Source organism: Spodoptera frugiperda, chromosome 10 (genome assembly GCF_023101765.2).
Source record: "Spodoptera frugiperda isolate SF20-4 chromosome 10, AGI-APGP_CSIRO_Sfru_2.0, whole genome shotgun sequence".
In the NCBI taxonomy this organism is placed as follows: domain Eukaryota; kingdom Metazoa; phylum Arthropoda; class Insecta; order Lepidoptera; family Noctuidae; genus Spodoptera; species Spodoptera frugiperda.
In genome coordinates, this window is record NC_064221.1 from 1,868,363 (window position 1) to 1,889,678 (window position 21,316).

Below are 21,316 nucleotides of genomic sequence, written 5' to 3' on the forward strand. Positions count from 1 at the left end.
AGTCGATGACCTTTTTTTGGACCCTGGGAAAAATACTTTATGTACTTAGGTATCGTCCTCCCGTCGGGGAACGAGGGGGATATGTGGGACTCTCCGGGAGAAACCTCTCACTAAAAAACCCATTGGCACACCTGCGTTACCATAAGTGAGGGGGTCTGGAAGACCGGTTAAACTTGTAGGTACTTAACAACCTAGGTTAAGTTGAAGCGGGCAAAACCACAGGCAAAAACTAGCAATAGTATAAACGGAACTCTATGATCTTACATTAATTGCCAATTTACAGATAATTAAAGCCTATTTTTAGTTAAAAAAAACTCGTTGGTTTTATGTTTTACGCAGCCTACGCAGGATATAAAAATAAGGACTGTTAAAAAAAAGACAATAAAATTTTAACCAATCCATGTAGTCATAAAAACATTGTTAAGTATCAATCGAACTTGCCTGATATGAGATACTTTACACATCATCATTGATGAGCTTCTTGGCACGCCTTTCGATGTGTTCGAGCGCATCCAGCTGGTATTTAGCCGAGCCGTCACAAAGGTGAGAATAGTACTCCATACAAGATCGAACCTGCGCTTGGTACAGGCTCAGCAGTTGTTTCGGTGTGAAGTACCGTCTCACCCTCCAGAGGATCCCCAACTTCCGACCATTCAGATGCTAAAACTCCTGCTTTTTGAGCCACGTTTAAAAAAAATAAAGTTCTGTCTCCCCTTTGACATAATCAAAATTAGCGACAAGAAAGTTCGTTTTTTATCAATTAGATAAATTAGTTAAAAAGGAAAACAGTATTTTCCACTAATAACGTTTAATTTAGAACAATTTACACTAAGCTACGAAAAAGTCATAAAATATTCAAATTTCAATTAAAACTGAACTCTAATTAAACGACATAAGGTTTATATTGTTATTTATTAAGGTCCTTAATCGCAATGTTTTATTTGTCAAAAGTTTTATGACTGAATACTGAACAGAAGTTCGGTCATTAAATTGCTGCTGACGTCTTAGGTATGATGCTCAGCTGCTGCTAAAGTGAACAATTAGTATTTTATTAAATTGACTGCCTTGTTGGTCTCGTGGTCGCAAATGCAACTGTCTAGCAAGGGCTCTCAAATTCAACTGAGACTGCCTAGCTTAGGTAGTTAGGGTAAGAACCGCGAGGGTTACCGGGGCTCCGGCTCGAAGCAGGAGTTGGAATGGGGTGGTTTTTATTATAAAGCTGAAGAGTTTGAATGCGCTAACCTCGGGAACTAATGGTTCGAATAGAATCGAAATTCCAATTATTGAGAAAGCCTATAAAACATCACGCTTTCTTTTTGAGGGGACAAATCCATCCAATGACTTCTTCAGCCTAGGGCGAGGCTAAAAGGAGTGTCAGACACTTATGTTTCTACTCCTGCTTTTCGAGCCGGAGCCCCAGTAACCCGCTAAGCAGACCGCAGCTCTAGAATTTAGTATGTTTTTTTTTTGAGGTTGGAAAATCATCCAATGACTTCTTACGCCTTGGGCGAGGCGAGAGGTACCTAGTCTCAGACTCGTTACTGACAAAAAACCACCCCGTTCCTACTCCTACTTTTGGAGCCGGAGCCCCGGTAACCCGCTAGGTAGTTCGCAGCGCGTCTACCTACTTATATAATTACATTCTTGAATTACATAGGATTATAATAAAACTAATATAGTTATAAGTTAGAAATTATTTATTTACACTTATTACAACGCAGTTATGTATTACATCGTTCATTATTTACAATTCACATACATACATAGTTTACTCTCAACAATTTGGGAAGTTCTCTCAGTCAAAATAAGGTTATTTATTTGTGTTACAATGTCAAAAATATACACATTTTAAATGATGATAATATTATTTTAATTCAGATTAACAAAAAATACAATTTTATTTTTATTGTAAAATATTTTTTTTTTTACTTGGATAAAACAGGCCAATGGAAATGTTAAAACTTATTTAATGAATGTTTAAGAATTTCAGTCCAGACTGATCAGTTATAAGGAGTCTACAGGGAGTCCTAACCCTTCTTATAACGATGTGGAAAATGTAGTGATCGGTTTTTCATCTGTAACTTTTTCAAAAACAGGTTTTTTTTTCCTTTCCAGAGCCAGAAGGCTTAAAATTCATCGTTGAGTTTTGGGTCACTCTGTATATAAGCCTCATGTATTTTATAAACTAAAAAAATATTATACAGTACTTACATATTTTTTATACATAGGTACATTAAGTTCAATACCAATTTTTCTTAATCATCGCATCAACTGCTGTTGGTACCTACGATTTCTCAAATTCTTTTTGTGGTCTTACGAGAAAAAATGAAAATCGGACAAAGCCGGTAGTTTAAGGTAAGCGTCCACAGGCCCGCATCGTACACATTGCACGCACGGATTATAGTTTGTCTTTTAGAATCTCATACAACTGTGTCCACTGATACACATCGTACGGACCGCTTCATATCAGCAATGCCTACATACGACGCGTACTGATGACGTCATACGGAATGCGTGCGATGCGTACGATGCGGGCCTATGGACGCTTACTTTAATACATCTCAGTTCATAAATAGAATTAGTCCATCCAATCATCAGACTTCAATAACTATCCACACCGAACAAGTTTCATAAATCTACTTTGGCTCCTATATTACTGAGTGGTATCGCTTGCAGCTCGGTGCGGAGGCAGAGGAACTCTCCGGCCACACAGGTGATGCAGGCACAGGATACGCTGAGCGCCCACCAAGAGAATGTCGTTGGGAATGTACCGTTGTACATCCAGCAAGCGATGAGATGGAGACCGTGGTATGTGCAACTGGAATGGGAGAATAGTTTATGATGATAATTCCTTAGACTCTGTAGTAGGTTACCTTATGGCAAGTGCATGGGTTTAATTTAAGCAAAATATCTACTTCTAGCTTCTACCAAAGGCTTCGTCCGCATTCCCATGGGGATAAAAAGTATCCTATCAATAAATAAATAAAATAAATAAATAAATCACCCAAGTCATCTCATAATAGTTATACTAAAGTTCATTAAAATCCGTTCGATAGTTTCAGTGTGATTGACAGACAAACATCCAAACAAATAAATAAAAAAGAGTGTGCTAATCACACTAATATTATAAATGTGAAACTTGTGATACTGATTGAGGTTCTGTAAGAATTTCTCAGTAATTAATAGCATGAAGACCTGAATGGCGCCCAATGTTTGGTTATTTGTTCACCATTTATTTACATGAGAGTCATAATACAACTGGTAAAAAGAGGATGAATCATGTGCATAAACAAAAAGTACAATACATACTATTGTACTTTGTATGATACAAATGATAATATCACTACAAATAACAGAAACATGATATTAATCACAACACATCAATGAATTAGCTAGATACCATCTAATCTGATAATATTTTACCTAAAATCCAAGCACAGTTTAGTCCTGCCGACAATCATCCACAGCACGAAGGCTCCAATAATTGCATTCACGACAAATGCAAAAATGACCGAGCGACCCTCACTGTCACGTATGTGTATCTCCTGAAACATAAATACATAAAATATAGTAAATTATTATTAACTCTTAATAACACTTCATTCGAAGCATTCTTCTTCATTCGAAGCTACAAATTGCAACAAGCACCTAGCTTTACTGATGGATCAACTAACAGACTTTTTGTTTATTAATGTTCCAAAAGTATATACCTAGCAGTGGCTTAATTGACATAAATTCAATTCAATTCAATTCTTTATTTGCTCTCCGTATTTTATACAGGTGACATCTTATAAAGTTAAAATAATATGGACCCAATAGGGCACAGCATAAAGGGGTTAAAGAGGTTTGCGGTACATATGAGGGTTTAATATTAATTTATTTGACTATCAGAATCTCGTCAGGCAGATTGGAGACAGATTCAGAGTAACCACTGCTGTCTGATCGCTACCAAATGTGTAGTTCATTAATCACTCCTATGACAGCCGCGTGAAAGCTAAAAGGTGGTAACATACATCTTTTCCACTACCGTCACAGCATGACACACAACAAACAGCTAAGTAAACAATACTCACATGATATTCGAAGATATGGTCCAAGGTTCTGGTAGATCCTGTCAAATCTTGCATGAGGGCGATGATGAGACATAACGAGCAGTACAGTACGGACTGCATAGCCACTATCTGCGAGACAATCAAGCAAGGATCCCACTGGGTATAGCGAAACGAGCCCGTCAACTTCTTAATCTTCGACATTTTTCCTAAATTGAACTAAAATCTTTTAACTTTTTTACGTCGGTAGCAATTTCCAAAGTCGTTTTCGAGAGTTTCGACGTCTAATTGTAAACATATGGACTTATTGGAGCGATGTTTTTAATGAAATTATAATTTTTATTTGATAATATCACGATACGATGACAAATAAGTGCGAGTTCCAACGCAAAATGTCAAATTTGTCAAGCAAAACGTCAAATTCTCGACATTAGGCTTGTCATTTTAGATTGAGAGATTGTGTGTAAAGAAACGTGTGTTCGAGTAGTGTTTTATTTTTAATGCTATTTTTTAAACCATAATAAGCAATATTCAACGCTTCGATTTACATAATACTTTTTTGCAATTATTTTAATAATTCTGTTGGTTTGGTTATTAATTATCATTATCATAAGATCAACAATCGTAAGACTACTAACAAGCTATTATTCTTGCGTGTATTTGGAACGTGGCTACGTTTTGTTATTACATCAATGGAATTAAAAAAAAATACATACCTAATGTTTTTATCTAAACTTATGTGTAAATAATCATTCAATTTTATCATTACATCATTTTCTTGGAGCCGTAATACCTATGAATAATAAATGTTAATAAGTAAAAATAAATAATTAATTACAAATAACAGGTGAGATATTTACTTTATTTAATAATACAATACAATTTACACTATTTAACATAATTTAATTTGGTTTCATCTACATTAGGATGTACCATCCTACTTCTTGTCACTTTGGAAAAATATCGCGCTGACTCCCTCGGTGTGCGGGTCCGATTCGGATGCGTGAAGTTTACAGCATAAAGGCCGAAGTTTGAACTGAAAAATACAAACGGTACCGTATAGTTATTATGTTTAGTTAAGTGTTAGTTAAGTGAATATTCACAACCACAATCAGGTGATTCGTCTATTCGTTTATCGGCTTATACCATAAAAAGCTATGTATTCAGGAATCTACGATAGGCAGCCTATAAATAGCTTGTGTTCATATTATGTAAGTACATACTTAAACAGTTCAATAAAAAGGCATTAAATTATTTAACGCATCGCTTATCAATAAGTAGCAAATAAAATAAACGCGTATTTGAATATTTATTGACTTTATTTTATAGTTTTTAACCTGTAATGTCATTTAAAATTAATTATTATCTTATCGGCTTACTCACGTACTGTTTTGACGAGGAACTCGACTAGTTTCAAGCCATGCTAGAGGCTCATATTCATAAGCAGCATTCCGCACATGAGAACGAGTCTAACGAGCCAACATCGTCGCGCGCGCCAGATAGTGCGCGCGATTCCAGACAGAGGGCGCGATGGGCGCGATCCTCGAATCGCCAGTAGCAGCGCGACAATCGCCGCGTCGTGTGTCGCGGAATGCTGCTCATGAATATGAGCCTCTAGCATGGCGACACGGTAGAACATACGGTGGCGGTGTGCCCTGCGTGGGCTGAGCACCGCCAAGTCCTCAGGGATGTGGTCGGCGACGGCGACCTCTCGCGCCCGGCACTGGTTCAGGCCATGGTGCGGAGCGAGAGGGACTGGGATGCCGTCTCCTCCTTCTGCGAAGCAGTCATGCTAGCTAAGGAGGAGGCGGGGCGCGTGAGAGAACAAACCTCCTCACGCCCCAGCCGTCGCGAGAGACACTCCGGGCGTAGGGGATCGCGAGACGATCTCCGGCCACCGTAAGTGCGGGCCTGCGGACGGCGAGCAAGGGTAGCTCGCCGCCCGACCAGATCCAGACCCGTGCGTGCGGCGCGTCGCGTTCCGCGCGCGCCTCAAAGAGCCATCAGACCACCACAGATGGGGCCCAGTAGGGCTGATGCCTGATCCGGAGCTGCGGACTACCAAGCGGGTTTACCGGGGCTTCGGGTCGAAAAGCAGGAGAAGGAACGGGGTGGTTTTTAGTCAGTAAGAGTCTGACACTCCCTTTCGCCTTGCCCAAGGCGGGAGAAGTCATTGGATGATTTTCCCCCCTCAAAAAAAAAAAAAAAAAAAAAAATGGCTTGAAACTAGTCGAGTTCCTCGTCAAAACAGTACGTGAGTAAGCCGATAAGATAATAATTAATTTAGTATGTCTCACGAAAGTTACAATAAAATAATAGTCATTTAAAATCTATAAAAAATGGTTGTTTTTTTTGTAATATAGTACCTTAACGCCCGAATACTCAAACGCTAGTCAATTTTAAGTTGTACTTAAATATCGTGCTATTTCTGTCATTTTATAAAGAATTGATAGTGACAGAACTATATTTGAGAGCGTCTTAAAATTGAGTAGCGTTCGAGTATTCGGGCATAAGGCTGGTTTATATTTATTAACTTACACGTAACCGCCCAACCACTCGAAGTTGTCCATCAGCGTCCAGGCAGTGTATCCAGTTACGTTGATCCCATCATTGATAGCTAGCAGGACCTGGTGAAACAAGAGAAAGTCGCGTTGTAAAGGAGTTGTCACTTTGGAACACGTACATATCTGACAACTGACACCCTTAGCATGAGTTAGCGTTTACGTTTAAAGTAATGAGAACGTTCGGCGCTCTGATTGGCTGGCTCAAATAAATCAACCGATCAGAGCGCCGAACGCGCTTCCGTTTTAATTACTTTTAACGTAAGGCAAACTCGTACTAATGGTACAGACAATCTCGTCGTGTTATGGTAGGAAGCTATGGATAAGGAAAGAGAGGCCACATCTTTCTTTCACACTCGCACCAAATGCACCAGGGTTACACATTGCAGGGGCCTTATGAGAATTTTTAACACAAAACTTAGTACCTTAGTACCTATGTATAAGTCAAAATGATGTTAGGGTATCGTAAAGAAATTTACTATCTGCTTATACATACCTGTTCCAAATACTCCTTATAGTAGTCCAACCTGACGATGTCCACCAGTCCACTGTTAAGAGTTGGTATTCCATTCTCAGTGATGATAATCTCCTTCACGTCATACGTGGTGTTCAACCAGTTGAGCTGCTCCCGGAGACCTTCTGGGTAGAACTGGAATGTACAAGAAAAACCATGTGAATTTCTGGTATATCACAGCAGACTAATTTTTTATTTGGTACATAAAACTGGTGAAACTTTAACATAAATGCAGAAAAGTGCAGAAAAACTCCTTGGAAGCATTAGAATATTTTTTAAACGTTGTCCCACCCTAGGCTTTGTGCCTTACAAGTGCACATGCTTATAACACCCAGACCCGAAACAACAATTTGCGGATCACACAATGAGTTGGTCCATGCGGAAATCGAACTCACTACACGTTGTACGGCAGCCAGTTGCCTAGCCTCCGCGGCAACCGTCGAATCAATCCGTCGTCCATTGAAAAGATCGAATTAGGTACAAGCTGCGCAGTATCCAGTAAATCAGGCACTAATTCAACCGAACAGCCAAATCAATCAGTTGGAAATGCCTACCACTTGCGAAAACTGCAGAATACCGGCCAATTTCATTTACAATACATTTTGTATAGAACTTACGTCAAAATAGTTTCTCTAGTAAGCAAATCTACAGAAAGATATGTTATTGAAATTGGCCATAACAATAAAATCTAAGATCTCTCTAAAAACCTTCTGAAGAAAAGCTGATACTCACAGCAAACCAGTCAATTTCAGTGGTCCTCCATCGGGGATCCTTATCGAATCTCACGTTAAGTTCTGGTGAGCCGTAAAAGAACCATGCTCCTGCCTTTTCACCTGGCTTCGTCCGGCGCACCACACGCGTCGTGTAGTGGTTCAGAGCGTAGTAGTCATAGGTACCTGAAGATTAAATGGAGTAAAGTAGTTGCTTCTTGGTGCCTTATTGGTCAAGAAGTGTTACCACACCAATCGAGCGATCGTCGATCGATGGTAGAATGGATTAGTCGACGTCGATCGATAGTTTCTACTAGTATAGGTTAGAACGACCTTCACCGAGATGTTTATTTAATGAAACATATTTTATATTAAAGTTAACATCTCAATAAACATATTGCAAATGGGTTGCCTAACAAATTTCAGTCCAGACTAAGATTAATTAATTATTGAAAAAATATATATTTTTGAACATTTCACCGGTGTGATTATTAAACAAATTCTATACCAATCGAAAGTATGAAGCCCACAGAATATGCAATCAATGCCATCGATGGACTATCGATCGATAGGTGTGGTAACACCCTAACTGCAGTACTTATAATTTTCGTAATAGGATAAAATAATGTATCAGAGAGATTGCAAAACAAATATGTTTTTTAGAAGAGTAACGATCGACTTTCACACTCTTACTAAAATTGTATATCAAACCTTCACAAGTATACCTCTAACCAGCTCAATTTCTTCGGGAGTGAAAGGCGGCAGCCTGTAACGGTAGCCCTGTTTCTTAGCATTTTCATTTAATAACCGTTCTAATTTGGGTGGCCAGCCGCCTTCCTTCGAGAAAATTGGGTGGCTGTATCTGCTTGCCTGGAAATAACACCTGATTGAGAAGTAGACAGAGGTCATGGTGTATTTAAGAGTAATGTCAGTTTGAAGGCACCATTAGCGTTCCTGTACACGATACCGGCACCGCGCCGAGTCGCTGCCGCATCTCCACCGCTTAGTGGCCACTGTCACCTCACGCGTTTCCTTTATTTAATGGCCGCCTATGAAGGTGGTAATGGAGATACGAGCAAGTTTTGTACACGGCCGGTAATACAGTGAATCAAACAAAGAGAACAAGCGTGGAGGCGGGGCGGTGACGGTGCTGTGACGGCATTGCGTGCAGGAACGCTTAGTGTCTAAACTTTTATTTCTCGTAAATTAATAAATAAATTCATAGGTACGTATAAGCTTGAAAACAGTTAATGAGAATAATTACTTATAAACTTCAAGCAAACATGAGTTTGCTTTTTGGGTCTGCGTTTGGCCTGCACACCGCAGGACGGCGAAGCGATACATGTATAAACGAAGATGGAGCACACAGACTTAGAAACTACCGAATGTACTCTGACTTTACTGTCAAATGATTCATGGATGTCATTCTTTTACAAAAACGTTTCCTGCTTCTATTCTAAATATATCATAACAGTATGAAAGAGACTAATCAGTTGGTATTAATAATTTAAAATAATCATACAGAAAATAAACTTATAGGAATTGTTAGAGGAAACAGATTATTAAAATTACTCATACCCAAAGATCGATAGTTAAATCAGTGATTTCTTGGTCTTCTGGCTCGACTGGCTTAAACCAGAAGAATAACGTCGATATCGACAGCTTTCCTAGTCAAATTGAATATAAGTTCGAAACGTTAAAAACGATAGGTATTCTTATATGAACTTTATATGAAATACTTTATTATCGACGTCATCAGATTTTTACGTTAAATAGCAGACTTATTTCTATAAAAGCTAGCTATAAAAATTCGAAAATTAAGTAGATCATGAAATCTATGAATGAGAGTGTGATTATATTTGAATATTTTATTGTATTGAAAAGTTGTAATAATTTATTTTTGACGCAGTCATCATGCCTATTACAGAATAGCCTAGCTATTGCCGAGATTTACGAAAACTGAAACACCTAATTATATGGCAATTATATGGCCGACTTTTGATCCAAATATGATCGGTATCAAGCCTTCATTATAATTACCTAAAGGAAAAGGTTTTGTAACTACTTCATACTAATAACCTTTACGCAAAACCTTCATAAATTATAATAATATGCAGAAACCTTGCTAATGAGTCATTTACATGATATTGAGCTTAAAAAAAAAACATTAAAATCTTTCAGTAGATTTTGAGTTCAGAACCTTCACATTTAAACAATACATATAATTATAATTGTACTGACTAAAAGCCACCCCGTTCCTACGAGCCAGACTGCTGCGTGCCAGAGCTCCGGTAAACCCGCTAGGTACTTCCTAGCTCTGGATCAGGCATCAGCCTTACTGGACCCCGTCTGTGATGGTCTGATGGCTCTTTGAGGCGCACGTGGAAAGCGACGCTCCGCACGCACGGGTCTGGTTCTTGTTAAACGGCGACAAACGACTACAAAAATTAGACTGTAACCAAAACCACTCACCATGATATTTATCTCTGTACAACTCATCATAGATCCTGTAGGCCTTCGCGTGGGCTACCATGGTGTTCTTATTGCACAGATACTGCCCCACATACGGATCATTAATATAGGGGGCTGCGAATTCCCCATAGCCCCCGTCACACATCCCCATAGGCTCATTTATGGTGATCCAGTACTTCACTCGGTCACCATAAAGCGAAAAGACCACATTCGCATAGTCCGCAAACCAATCTGTTATAAGGGGATTTGCCCAACCACCTGGAAAAAAAGAATAATTCTAATCAGTGTCTGTAGGATTGGCTTTTTTATGGGATAAGCCGGTAAACGAGCAGACGGATCACCTGATGGTAAGCAATCACCGCCATCCATGGACACTCGAAACACCAGAGACGTTACCATCTGAATGATAAATGTTTTCACCATACAAACATTACCGAATATGGCACTATAATCATCTGCTCGTTTACCGGCTTATATCTTCAAAAAAACATCATTTTCGAAATCAATCCTTACCTAAATCTTGCAGAGACTGTGGAAGGTCGAAGTGGTAGATGGTAACCATAGGTTGTATGCCCTTCTCCAGTAGACCATCGATCAGGTTGTTGTAGTAGTTCTTGCCATCCTCGCTGATGTAGTTGGGAAACCCAGTGGGAAGCAGACGAGGCCAGGATATGGAGAACCTGGAAGTTAGGAGTTAAATCTATTAGTTAATCTGCTTTTATGACACAGTCTGATAAATTATTATTTATTTTTTTATAATGGTGTGTAGTATAGTTAGGTCTGGTCACCACACGGTGACGGCTGAATAGAATAGATGCATTTGTCAGCACCCTTGCTCTTCCCGTGGGTATTATAACATATGACAGAGGGTGAGCAGGCGATCTTGATTGGCAGGTGAAATGAGGCCTTTGGTCAGCAGTGGCCACTAATAGGCTGTTGATGTGATGTGATGTACGCAGGCGATCTCTGATGAATTAAAGCCTTTTAAATTGCGATCTTATGGAAGACTAGCTTCTGCCAGCGGCTTCGCTCGCGTTCTCATGGAATAAAATGTCCTATCACGCAAGTCATCTTCCCTGTCTGTATACCAAATTTCCTCAAAATCAGTTCAGTAATTTCAACGTGATTGTGGGACAATCATCCAAACGAACTTTCACGTTTATAACCTTAGTGTGAAATGTGACTATGGCAAACACTTTTATGTAAAAGAGGACCATAGTCTAGCAGTGAACTGTTAAGGTAAGCGTCCATAGGCCCGCATCGCACGCATCGTACGCATTCAGTATGACGTCATCAGCACGCATCGCATGTAGGCATTGCCGATGATGCGGTCCGTACGATGCGGATCAGTGGACGCAGTTGTATGAGTTTCTATACAAGACAAACTAAAATCCGTTGCGTGCGATGCGTACGATGCGTACCTTTAATGACCTTACCTGTACATATTCATTCCTAGTTCCTCCAGCATCTCAATGTCCCTCCTCCAGAGATGGTAGGAGTCACACGCCACGTCTCCGTTGCTGCGGTCCATCACTACCTCCGGGCGATCATGGAGCAGCTTGTCCCACATGCTGGGACTTTTGTCTGGAAGAATAAACCTTTTTGTTTTATCTTGTGTTACGATGATTTCTTTCTTGCATTTATGTGTAATGGGTCGATGTTTTCCTAATATCATGGATGTGTTTACTTCCAAACACTTTAACATTGACTTTTTTTACGTTGCCCCACACTAGGATTTGTGTCGTGAGCGTTTACAAATAAACAAGTTCACATACACATGACACCCAGACTCGAAACAACAATTTGTGGATCACACAAAGAGTCGCTACAGCTCGCTCGCGGCAGCCGGTTGCCCAGCCATCGTACCAACCGCGCAGTCAAGAAGAAATATCAGTTTTATGACCCAGAATAAATTATAAAGGACATAGGGACTTATAGTTAAGTCTGTACTAGTGTACATAATAGGAGTTGACAATAGAACTTCTAGAAACAAATATGGTGATAGTGTATACCTACCACTTTCATTCCATGCCCCTTCGATTTGGTAGGCAGCTGAAGCAGCCCCGAACATGAACGTTTCAGGGAACTTCAGCTGTTCAGTGGCGCTCCAGGCTCCATGGATCAGTATACTGAAAGAATAGAAATAATTGGAGATGTTCGGTTTACAATTATAATTATTGTCTTTAACTAAAAAAAAAACACAGATTACGCATGTACATTAATGAAGAAAAGCTCTACTAATTTTGAGACACACAGAGACACTTCATCATGAGCAGCGTTCGCAGACTTTTTTGTTATATGATATTCATGTCTTACGATAGTTATTATCAAAACGTGATTCGTGACTCCTGATTCATTTTTCTAAGTATTGTTATTTTATAAAACAAAAAAAAAATGCGTGCCTAATATTTTTTTTATTACGTAATTACGTAACTGACGGACTAATTAAATTTTTAAATTTCATACCCCGTCATCATCCCTATTTCGATCGATCGATATTGATATTGTGAATTCCACTATTCTTGAGTTGCAACACTAGCGCCCATTGCATCCATAATGTCGTGGTGGCCCGGAGGTTTAGACATCAGGGTGCGGGTTCGAAACCAATATGTTTTTCCGAGATACTCGTGTACTATGCACTTTCTAAGATTATTTAGACATCACTGACTAACGGTGAAGAAAAACATCGTGACGAAACCTGACCTTATAATTTATAATATAGGTACCTAATGTTTTTTTTTCTTTGAATGTAATAATAAAAACAATTGAAAACAACCTTCCCATCACGTTCATACGTAAATTTTATGAAATAAAAGATGTTATCTCAGTGAGCTCTCAGATTTGAAATATGTAACGATAATGATAATTAAGGATTTTGGAACAATTATTTTATTTACTACAAGAGTTTAAAATTATATTTCTTTGATGTCCTTGAGATAACAGTGCAACTGCTTTAATATTAAAGCATCACAATTTTTTATTTTATACACAGAAGTACATTTTTGAGGGGTGAAAAATCATACAATGTCTTCTTCCACCTTGGGCGAGGCGAGAGGGAGTGTCCGACTCTTACTGACTAAAAACCACCCCATTCCGGAGCCGGAGCCCCGGTAACCTGTTACTACGTCCGCAGCTCCGGAACACAGAGGTACTTTATCTACACTTATTTTAACATACTTTTTTTACCAGTTATGTTGTGTGTCATTTATTAGACTGGCCACCGTGATCGAAATCGGTCGTTAGATTTTATGAAAATTAATTAGTCCGTCAGTTACTTAGACTATGAAAAAAATAAATATTAAACACGTATTTCTTTATTTTGATATAAGATAAATACCACGATACTTTGATAAAAAGAAGTTCAGTTTAGGAGTGGGAGGTCGTTACGTCACGTTACCCTATAAAATGTGGTAAAAGATGCCGTCACACAATATTGCAAATCAATATATCGTCGAAAATATATAAATGAAAAATTACGAGTCTAATGTTTAAAATAATCTACTAGACTATTTAATTTTGTAAGAAACTAAAAAATCGTGTCTAATGTTTTAAAATAATCTACCAGACGGTCATTAAAAAAAATAGGATACTATCCTATTGTTCAGCGGTTGACGTCATATCTACGCTAGCCAGTTTTAAAAGGAGTTGGTAGAAATAAATTAGCATCGTCGTATGTAAATTATCAAGAATGTTAATCACATTAATTTGTTACGCAACTGTAATTACACAACAATACTAAAACGGTTCATTTAAGGACCTGAAAATTCAGTTTCCACAATGAAATGAAATGATGTTTATTTCTGTAAAAAGGTTATAAAATAACACATTTACACGTCAATATTTCAAATAGCTACACGAGGCCGGCATTTCCTATCCGACTACTCTGAGAAGAAATGCCGAAACAAACTCAAAGGTCATAGTCTCTTTTAAAGTCCAGACAATGAAATATAGGATAATGTGAGAGAACCGTGCAAGTTGATTCTGTAGTGGTCTTTAGAGGAAAGAACCACAACAGTATGAGCGGACCTGTTCAGATGGCAGCACGCATGTGTCAGTTTACAATCAGCTCAGCTACGACTGTTGCTGAATGATCCGACAAACAATATTAACCAAAAGAACATTTGGGTAGGTCTCGTAAATGCTCACACTGACAGAATATAATCTATATATACATATAATAAAATCGTAGAAAAGTGCTGTCTGTACATTGAAAATAAAAATAAAAAAAATAGCAGGGGTTATTGTTATGTCGATGTCGAACCCAAAAATGTAATTAACTTTTTTTTTGTCTGTTTGTCTGTTTGTCTGTTTGTCTGTTTGTCTGTTTGTCTGTTTGTCTGTTTGTCTTCTGTGCGCGCTAATCTCAGAAACGGCTGATCCGAGTTGGATGCGGTTTTCACGAATATATTGTGGGATGCTTAAATTTACATTTAGTGTTTGTTTCATGTCAATCGGTTCATAAATAAAAAAGTTATGTCAAATTAAAGAATCACGTCGAACATTCTATGCTTATACCATTAATCTCCGCAACTATTTGACGGATTTGGTTGAAATTTGGTACAGATATAGTTTAGAACCTTAGAAAGGACATAGATATATTTTTATTTTAAAAATCAAAAAATAAAAATAAGAAATAAATTATTTATAAATAATTCTATGTCGATCGTTACACGACTTCGGTTCATGTTATTGTTTTAATTTATCGAAAAAAAGTAAATAAATAGTAAAAAGGTATGAAAAAAATAATATCAATATAATAAAACATTTAGTACAAAGAAAATGCTCTAACGGAGTATAGATAATTCTATGTCGATCGTTACACGACTTCGGTTCATGTTATTGTTTTAATTCATCGAAAAAAAGTAAATAAATAGTAAAAAGGTATGAAAAAAATAATATCAATATAATTAAACTTTTAGTACAAAGAAAATGCCCGAACGGAGTATAAATAAATAATCCAAGTTGTCTTTATCCTCGATAGATGGCGTTGGGATCGAAATAGATCGCGCTATGGTTTCGTTACATTCATTTGGTTGGGTATCGGCCGAGCGCTTCGGTACTATCGTAGAAAAAGTGTATTATCAGTCGTATGATTATTTGTCTGTAGTGGTCCTGCTGTTTCGTATATTCTAAATTGGTTTCGTTGTATTTGTCAATTAATAAGTTTATTTGTTGGGTTTTCCTGGTTTTTTGGTTAAACTATTTAACGTAGGTTTAGTTTGATATCGATTATTAGTAGTTACTGTAGTTAGTTTTTTTAATAAAATTGTAAGTCTAATTTTTATTAATTAGATTAGATTTAAGTCGTTTCTTTTAAATTATTTAGTTTAAGCTTGGTTATTATAGCATAGAGGATAGGTTGTAATATAGTTTCTTTTTTAATTGTTATAAATTCGTAATTCGTAGCTTTCTTTAGTTTTAAGTTAGTTTAAGTCCGTTTTTAAACTATTTTTTCAATGCCCTAAGTGAGTATACATCTATTAAATTCAAACGCAGAGCTCATTATGTTGATTTTTGAAGAGTTCCCTGGAATATCTTCCACATCTCATTTTTGAAGAGATCCCGCGAGATCGGGAACTATGTGGTTAAAACCAAAAATTTGCCGGAAGTCACTATTCCACGCGAACGAAGTCGCGGGCAAAAGCTAGTTAACTAATATAAAGGTAAGCGTCCGCAGGCCCGCATCGTACGCATTAGGGTCTCAGCACACATATGGGATCGGAAAGGGATCGTCACCGTATCGCCTCGAGCCGTTCAGAATGGTTTGTATTAAACTCCCTACTGCAACGCACACTAATCGGAATAATAACGTAATCGCCTCGCCTCGGAACAGGCTCCGAACTTGAATTCCCGCGCTTACGGCTCATCGTCCCCGCGCTTACGTTTCTCCGTCCCCGCGCTTACGTCTCTCCGTACCGACTAACTATCGTGTTAGTCTGTCGGTGTCGCCTAGCCGTAGCCGAGTTGACGTACAGGCGCTGCTGATACGCTTTCGTTACGTGCATACGGTAGGTTGACGCCTGGTTGACAGCGAGGCGAAAGGCGTTACGGTTACGATCCCTTTCCGATCCCATATGTGTGCTGAGACCTTTACACGCGTCGCACGCAACGGATTTTAGTTTATCTTGTGTAGAAACTCATACAACTGCGTCCACTGATCCGCATCGTACGAATTAAATTAAGTCATTATAAGAGGTTCCCCATACCGTATGTATATTTCGTAATCAACTCGAGAAGTATCCTAAGTGCATTACGCAATGTAAATACTTATAAAATACTGATGTTTAATCTGATTAAGGCCTCTAAAACAACCATAATAAACCTAAAGATCAGACCTCCTTATCTAGTACCTCTTATCACAAATGAGATAAACGCACCATTGAGAATAATTTTATTGGAACTGTTGATCTTTTATCTGATCTTGGATTTGTCTAAACAAATTCTACTATCACGCATGTTAATCTCTCAATGGTAGATATAGGGTGACTAGACATTTTTACCTCTGAGTTTGTTTCGGCATTTCTTCTCAGAGTAGTCGGATAGGAAATGCCGGCCTCATCTAATTATTTAAAATATTGACGTGTAAAAGTGTTATTTTATAACCTACTTACAGAAATAAATATCATTTATCATTTCGATCTCTTTGACTGAATATTAATGTTACACTGTTCTCACATAATTGAAACCTGGACAACCCGTAACACCAGAGGCGTAACACAACGCTTGCTATGCCACGAAACAAAAATTGACGTGAAACAACGCTTACGTTATGTTTTGTCATGTGAGTGAGGTTCAGGTCAGGTTCAGTGATGCTCCTCAATCTAAAGGCCCGCAACGCACTTTTTTATGGAAAACGAGCAAACGAGTCACCTGATGGTAAGCGATCAGCGCCGCCCATGGACACCCGCAACAACAGAGGAGTCACAGGTACGTTGCCGGCCTTTTAAAAAAGAGTAGGTATGCTCTTTTCATTTTGTTATTTGTTTCATATAACAAAAGCAATCACAAACACCAAAACAAAACAAAACAAATTCGATGTCAAAAGAAACAAAATAACCGAAAAACAAGCATCTACCGAAAATAATCAAAATCGGAACAGTAACCGCGACAACGACAACGAAACTAAACGTAGTCTAGTTACACGTGTGAGAAAAGACATTAATAAATAGAGGATTATTAAAATTATAATAATTAACACACACACACAACGTCACGCCTTTTATCCCCGAAGGGGTAGGCAGAGGAGCACATTACGGCACGCAATGCTGCTATAAACACCCACTTTTCACTATTTGTGTTATAAGTCCCATGTAATAAGGGGTGAGCCTATTACCATATACTGGACACAATTCCAGACTCCGGGTTACTACTGAGAAATTTTCGAAAACCCGAAAAAAGCCCAGTAATACTTTGCCCGACCCGGGAATCAAACCCGAGACCCCTTGTTCGGCAGTCGCACTTGCGACCACTCGACCAACGAGGCAGTCATAATAATTAAGTACTATTAAATATTAAGCTTGACTCACGATAAGACAACTGCACACTTAAAATACATGTTAAAGACTGAACGTCGTACATAATGTTGTAAAAAAACCGAGGCTTTTATCATGATAATCTTAAATTTGTATGGATTAGCAACAACAGCATGAAAATGTGAAAATTTGTGCTAAGATTATTTAGACACCACTTGCAAACGGTGACGGAAAATATCACCTTTTTTTTGAGGGGGAAAATCATCCAATTATTTCTCCCGCCTTAGTGTCCGACTCTTACTGACTAAAAACCACCCCGTTCCTTCTCCTGCTATGAGCCGGAGCCCCGGTAACCTTTTACGTTGTCCGCAGCTCCGAAATCGTGAGGAAACCTGGGCTTATAACTTCTAATTATAAGTTTGAAATCGCCAACCCGCATTGAGCAAGCGTGGTGATTAATGCTCAAACCTTCTCCGCGTGATAAGAGGCCTTTGGTCAGCAGTGGCCACTTATAGGCTGTTGATGTGTGAATATTTGTAAATGTGCTTCGTTTAAAAGGTATGTAACTATGTATGGACATGTTTCTAAATTATTATAATGTAATTTTCTTCTCCTTAGTCGTTATGTGGTCGCAAGTATGGGCGGCAAGAGTTCTCGGGTTCGATTCCCGTGTCAAGCAAAGTATTACTCGTCTCTTTTCGGTGTTTAGAAAATTTCTCAGTAGTAGCATGGAGTCTGGAATTGTGTCTGGTATATGGCAATAGGCTCACCCCTTATTACATGGGACTTATAACGAAAATGGTAAAAAGTAGGTGTACATCTTGCAGTGGTATTACTTGCCGTAATGTCTACCACTGCCTACCCCTTCGGGGATAAAATGCGTGATGATAAAAAACTACTTTTACGTTTAATGAATTTTATTAAATGAGTAACACAAAAACTTACGTAGTGCGAAATGAAAACCTTATAACATGATGATCGTACGATGATAGCTACTTGTACTACCTAGCGGGTTTACCGGGACTCCGGCTAGAAAAGTAGGAGTAGGAACGGGTGGTTTTTAGTCAGTAAGAGTCTGACACTCCTCGCCTCGCCCAAGGCGGGAGAAGTCAGTAGATGATGATGTTAACCCCCTTAAAAAAAGAAAAAAGGTAACTACTTGGGTATAACAGCATAATTATAACTACGTCAGAAAGCATATAACTACGTCAATTTATTTAGCAAAGCAATGGTGTTGTAGATTCCTAAGATACTATAAAATAAATATTACCTATACAAAAACTATTATATGAATTCTCATTGAATGTAAATCTATTTTTTTCACACATGTTACTTTGTTGTGAGACATTAATCAAATAACTATCTGTTTCACGTCATATTTTTCCTGAGAAATACAACCCGGGTCTTTTCAAGGTCAGAGTAAATAAGTACTTTCTAAGTCTGTGTGCTCCATCTTCGGCCACATCTTCGCTTCACCGTCCTGGCAGTAAGCGGGTTGGTGGCCAAACGCAGACTTATGAACGTTGAAAAAAAAATATATCTTTTTTTCTATACAATACTTAGTATTTGTCTACCACTTTTTACGCATAATAAATAATTCCATATTATTATTTCAAATACGTTCTCCAATGACGATGTGAAATATTTATAAACAAACCCCAAAGATGTAGTCTTATTTAGCCGTACCAGATTCGCGTGATGATCTCCGACCACCGTAAGTGCAGGTCTGCGGACGACGAACAAGGGTAGCTCGCCGCCCGATCAGAACCAGACCCAGCGGAAGGTTCCGCCCGCGCGTCAAAGAGCCATCAGACCACCACAGATGGGGCCCAATAGGGTGTTGGGTGATGCCTGATTCGGAGTTGCGGACTACCAAAAGTGTTTTTATCAGCGCTCCGGCTCGGAAAGAGAAAAGCGGGAGTAGGAACGAAGTAGTTTTTAGCCAGTAAGAGTCTGACACTCCATCTCACCTCACCCAAGGTTGGAGAAGTCAATGGATAATTTTCTTTCCTCAAAAAAAGTCACAAAAGCCATGAGCCTGAGACCTCTTACTCAGCAACCGCGCTTGTTAACCAATGAGACAGATTATACAAAATATAACGTAATAATTAATTTCTTCCGTAATACGTTAAATTTATTAACTAGTGTTTACATCATATTATTATTATTCAAGTTAGTTGAATGTGGACAAAACATTTGTTTTACCATCCACGACACGTACTTTTTTTTTTTTGAGGGGGGAAAATCATCCAATGACTTTTCGCGCCTTGGGCGAGGCGAGAAGGAGTGTCAGACTCTTACTGACTAAAAACCACCCCGTTCCTTCTCCTGCTTTTCGAGCCGGAGCCCCGGTAAACCCGCTAGGTAGTCCGCAGCTCCGGATCAGGCATCAGCCCTGCTGGGCCCCATCTGTGGTGGTCTGATGGCTCTTTGAGGCGCGCGCGGAACGCTACGCGCCGTACGCACGGGTCTGGTTCTGTTCGGGCGGTGAGCTACCCTTGCTCGCCGTCCGCAGGCCCGCACTTACGGTGGCCGGAGATCGTCTCGCGATCCCCGACGCCCGGAGTGTCTCTCGCGACGGCTGGGGCGTGAGGAGGTTTGTTCTCTCACGCGCCCCGCCTCCTCCTTAGCTAGCATGACTGCTTCGCAGAAGGAGGAGACGGCATCCCAGTCCCTCTCGCTCCGCACCATGGCCTGAACCAGTGCCGGGCGCGAGAGGTCGCCGTCGCCGACCACATCCCTGAGGACTTGGCGGTGGTCAGCCCACGCAGGGCACACCGCCACCGTATGTTCTACCGTGTCCTCCGGGCGGTCCTCACAGTGATGACACCCGGGCGTTTCCTCCCGCCCAATAAGGAACAGGAACCTACCGAAACTCCCATGTCCGGTAAGCACCTGCGTCAGGCGGTAGGTGAGGACGCCGTGGCGCCTCTCTAGCCACTCCTCAAAGAGGGGACTTACCGCTGTGATGACAGCGAGCCCAGCCCTCGGTTGCGACAGTCGTTGCTGCCATTCCGCCATGAGATCGCGCCGGAGCTCGTCCCGCCACGCACTGATCTGACGCGGCAGTGGAGTTTCGCCCCGGCGACACGCGTCGGCGCGCAAACTGAACACGCGCGCGAGCACCTTCGCCTCCAAATCCCACGGCGGTAATCCGGCAAGGAGGTTCGCCGCCTCCCCGGAGATCGTGCGATATCCACGGATCACCCGGATGGCCATGACCCTCTGAGACGTGAGCAGCGCCCGAGCTGGCCGCCGCATCAGGTTCGGCGCCCACACAGGGGCGCCGTAGAGGGCCATGGACCGCACGATCCCCGCGTACAACCTCCGGCAGGAGGCATTTGGCCCCCGAGGTTTGGCAGGAGCCGCTTAAGCGCAGCCCCCGTCCGTTCCAACTTAGGAGCCAAACGTCGAAAGTGTTCCACGAAGTTCCATCGACTGTCGAGGACGAGTCCTAGATACTTCATCGTCGTCTCGACGCCGATGGAAACTCCTCCCGCCGTTATTTGGAACCCACCCGGAGGTGGCGCATTCCCGC

General features: G+C 40.1%; 2 protein-coding genes across 2 annotated transcripts; both read right to left on the bottom strand.

The window, feature by feature from the left end:
• Nucleotides 1-1,679: 1,679 nt before the first annotated feature.
• Nucleotides 1,680-4,442, bottom strand: LOC118277491 (protein SYS1 homolog). Its single transcript, XM_035596316.2, has 3 exons — nucleotides 4,074-4,442; nucleotides 3,424-3,545; nucleotides 1,680-2,818 (listed from the first exon to the last, which is right to left on the bottom strand). Exons 1-3 carry the CDS (start codon nucleotides 4,251-4,253, stop codon nucleotides 2,629-2,631), a joined length of 492 nt encoding a protein of 163 aa, XP_035452209.1. The 5' UTR covers nucleotides 4,254-4,442; the 3' UTR covers nucleotides 1,680-2,628.
• A 441-nt stretch (nucleotides 4,443-4,883) lies between these two features.
• Nucleotides 4,884-17,872, bottom strand: LOC118277490 (myrosinase 1-like). The gene is made up of 11 exons (XM_050696191.1): nucleotides 17,833-17,872; nucleotides 12,323-12,435; nucleotides 11,743-11,890; nucleotides 10,820-10,986; nucleotides 10,307-10,564; nucleotides 9,413-9,501; nucleotides 8,560-8,704; nucleotides 7,857-8,020; nucleotides 7,107-7,259; nucleotides 6,588-6,676; nucleotides 4,884-5,085 (listed from the first exon to the last, which is right to left on the bottom strand). Exons 1-11 carry the CDS (start codon nucleotides 17,859-17,861, stop codon nucleotides 4,938-4,940), a joined length of 1,503 nt encoding a protein of 500 aa, XP_050552148.1. The 5' UTR covers nucleotides 17,862-17,872; the 3' UTR covers nucleotides 4,884-4,937.
• Between the last annotated feature and the right edge of the window lie 3,444 nt (nucleotides 17,873-21,316).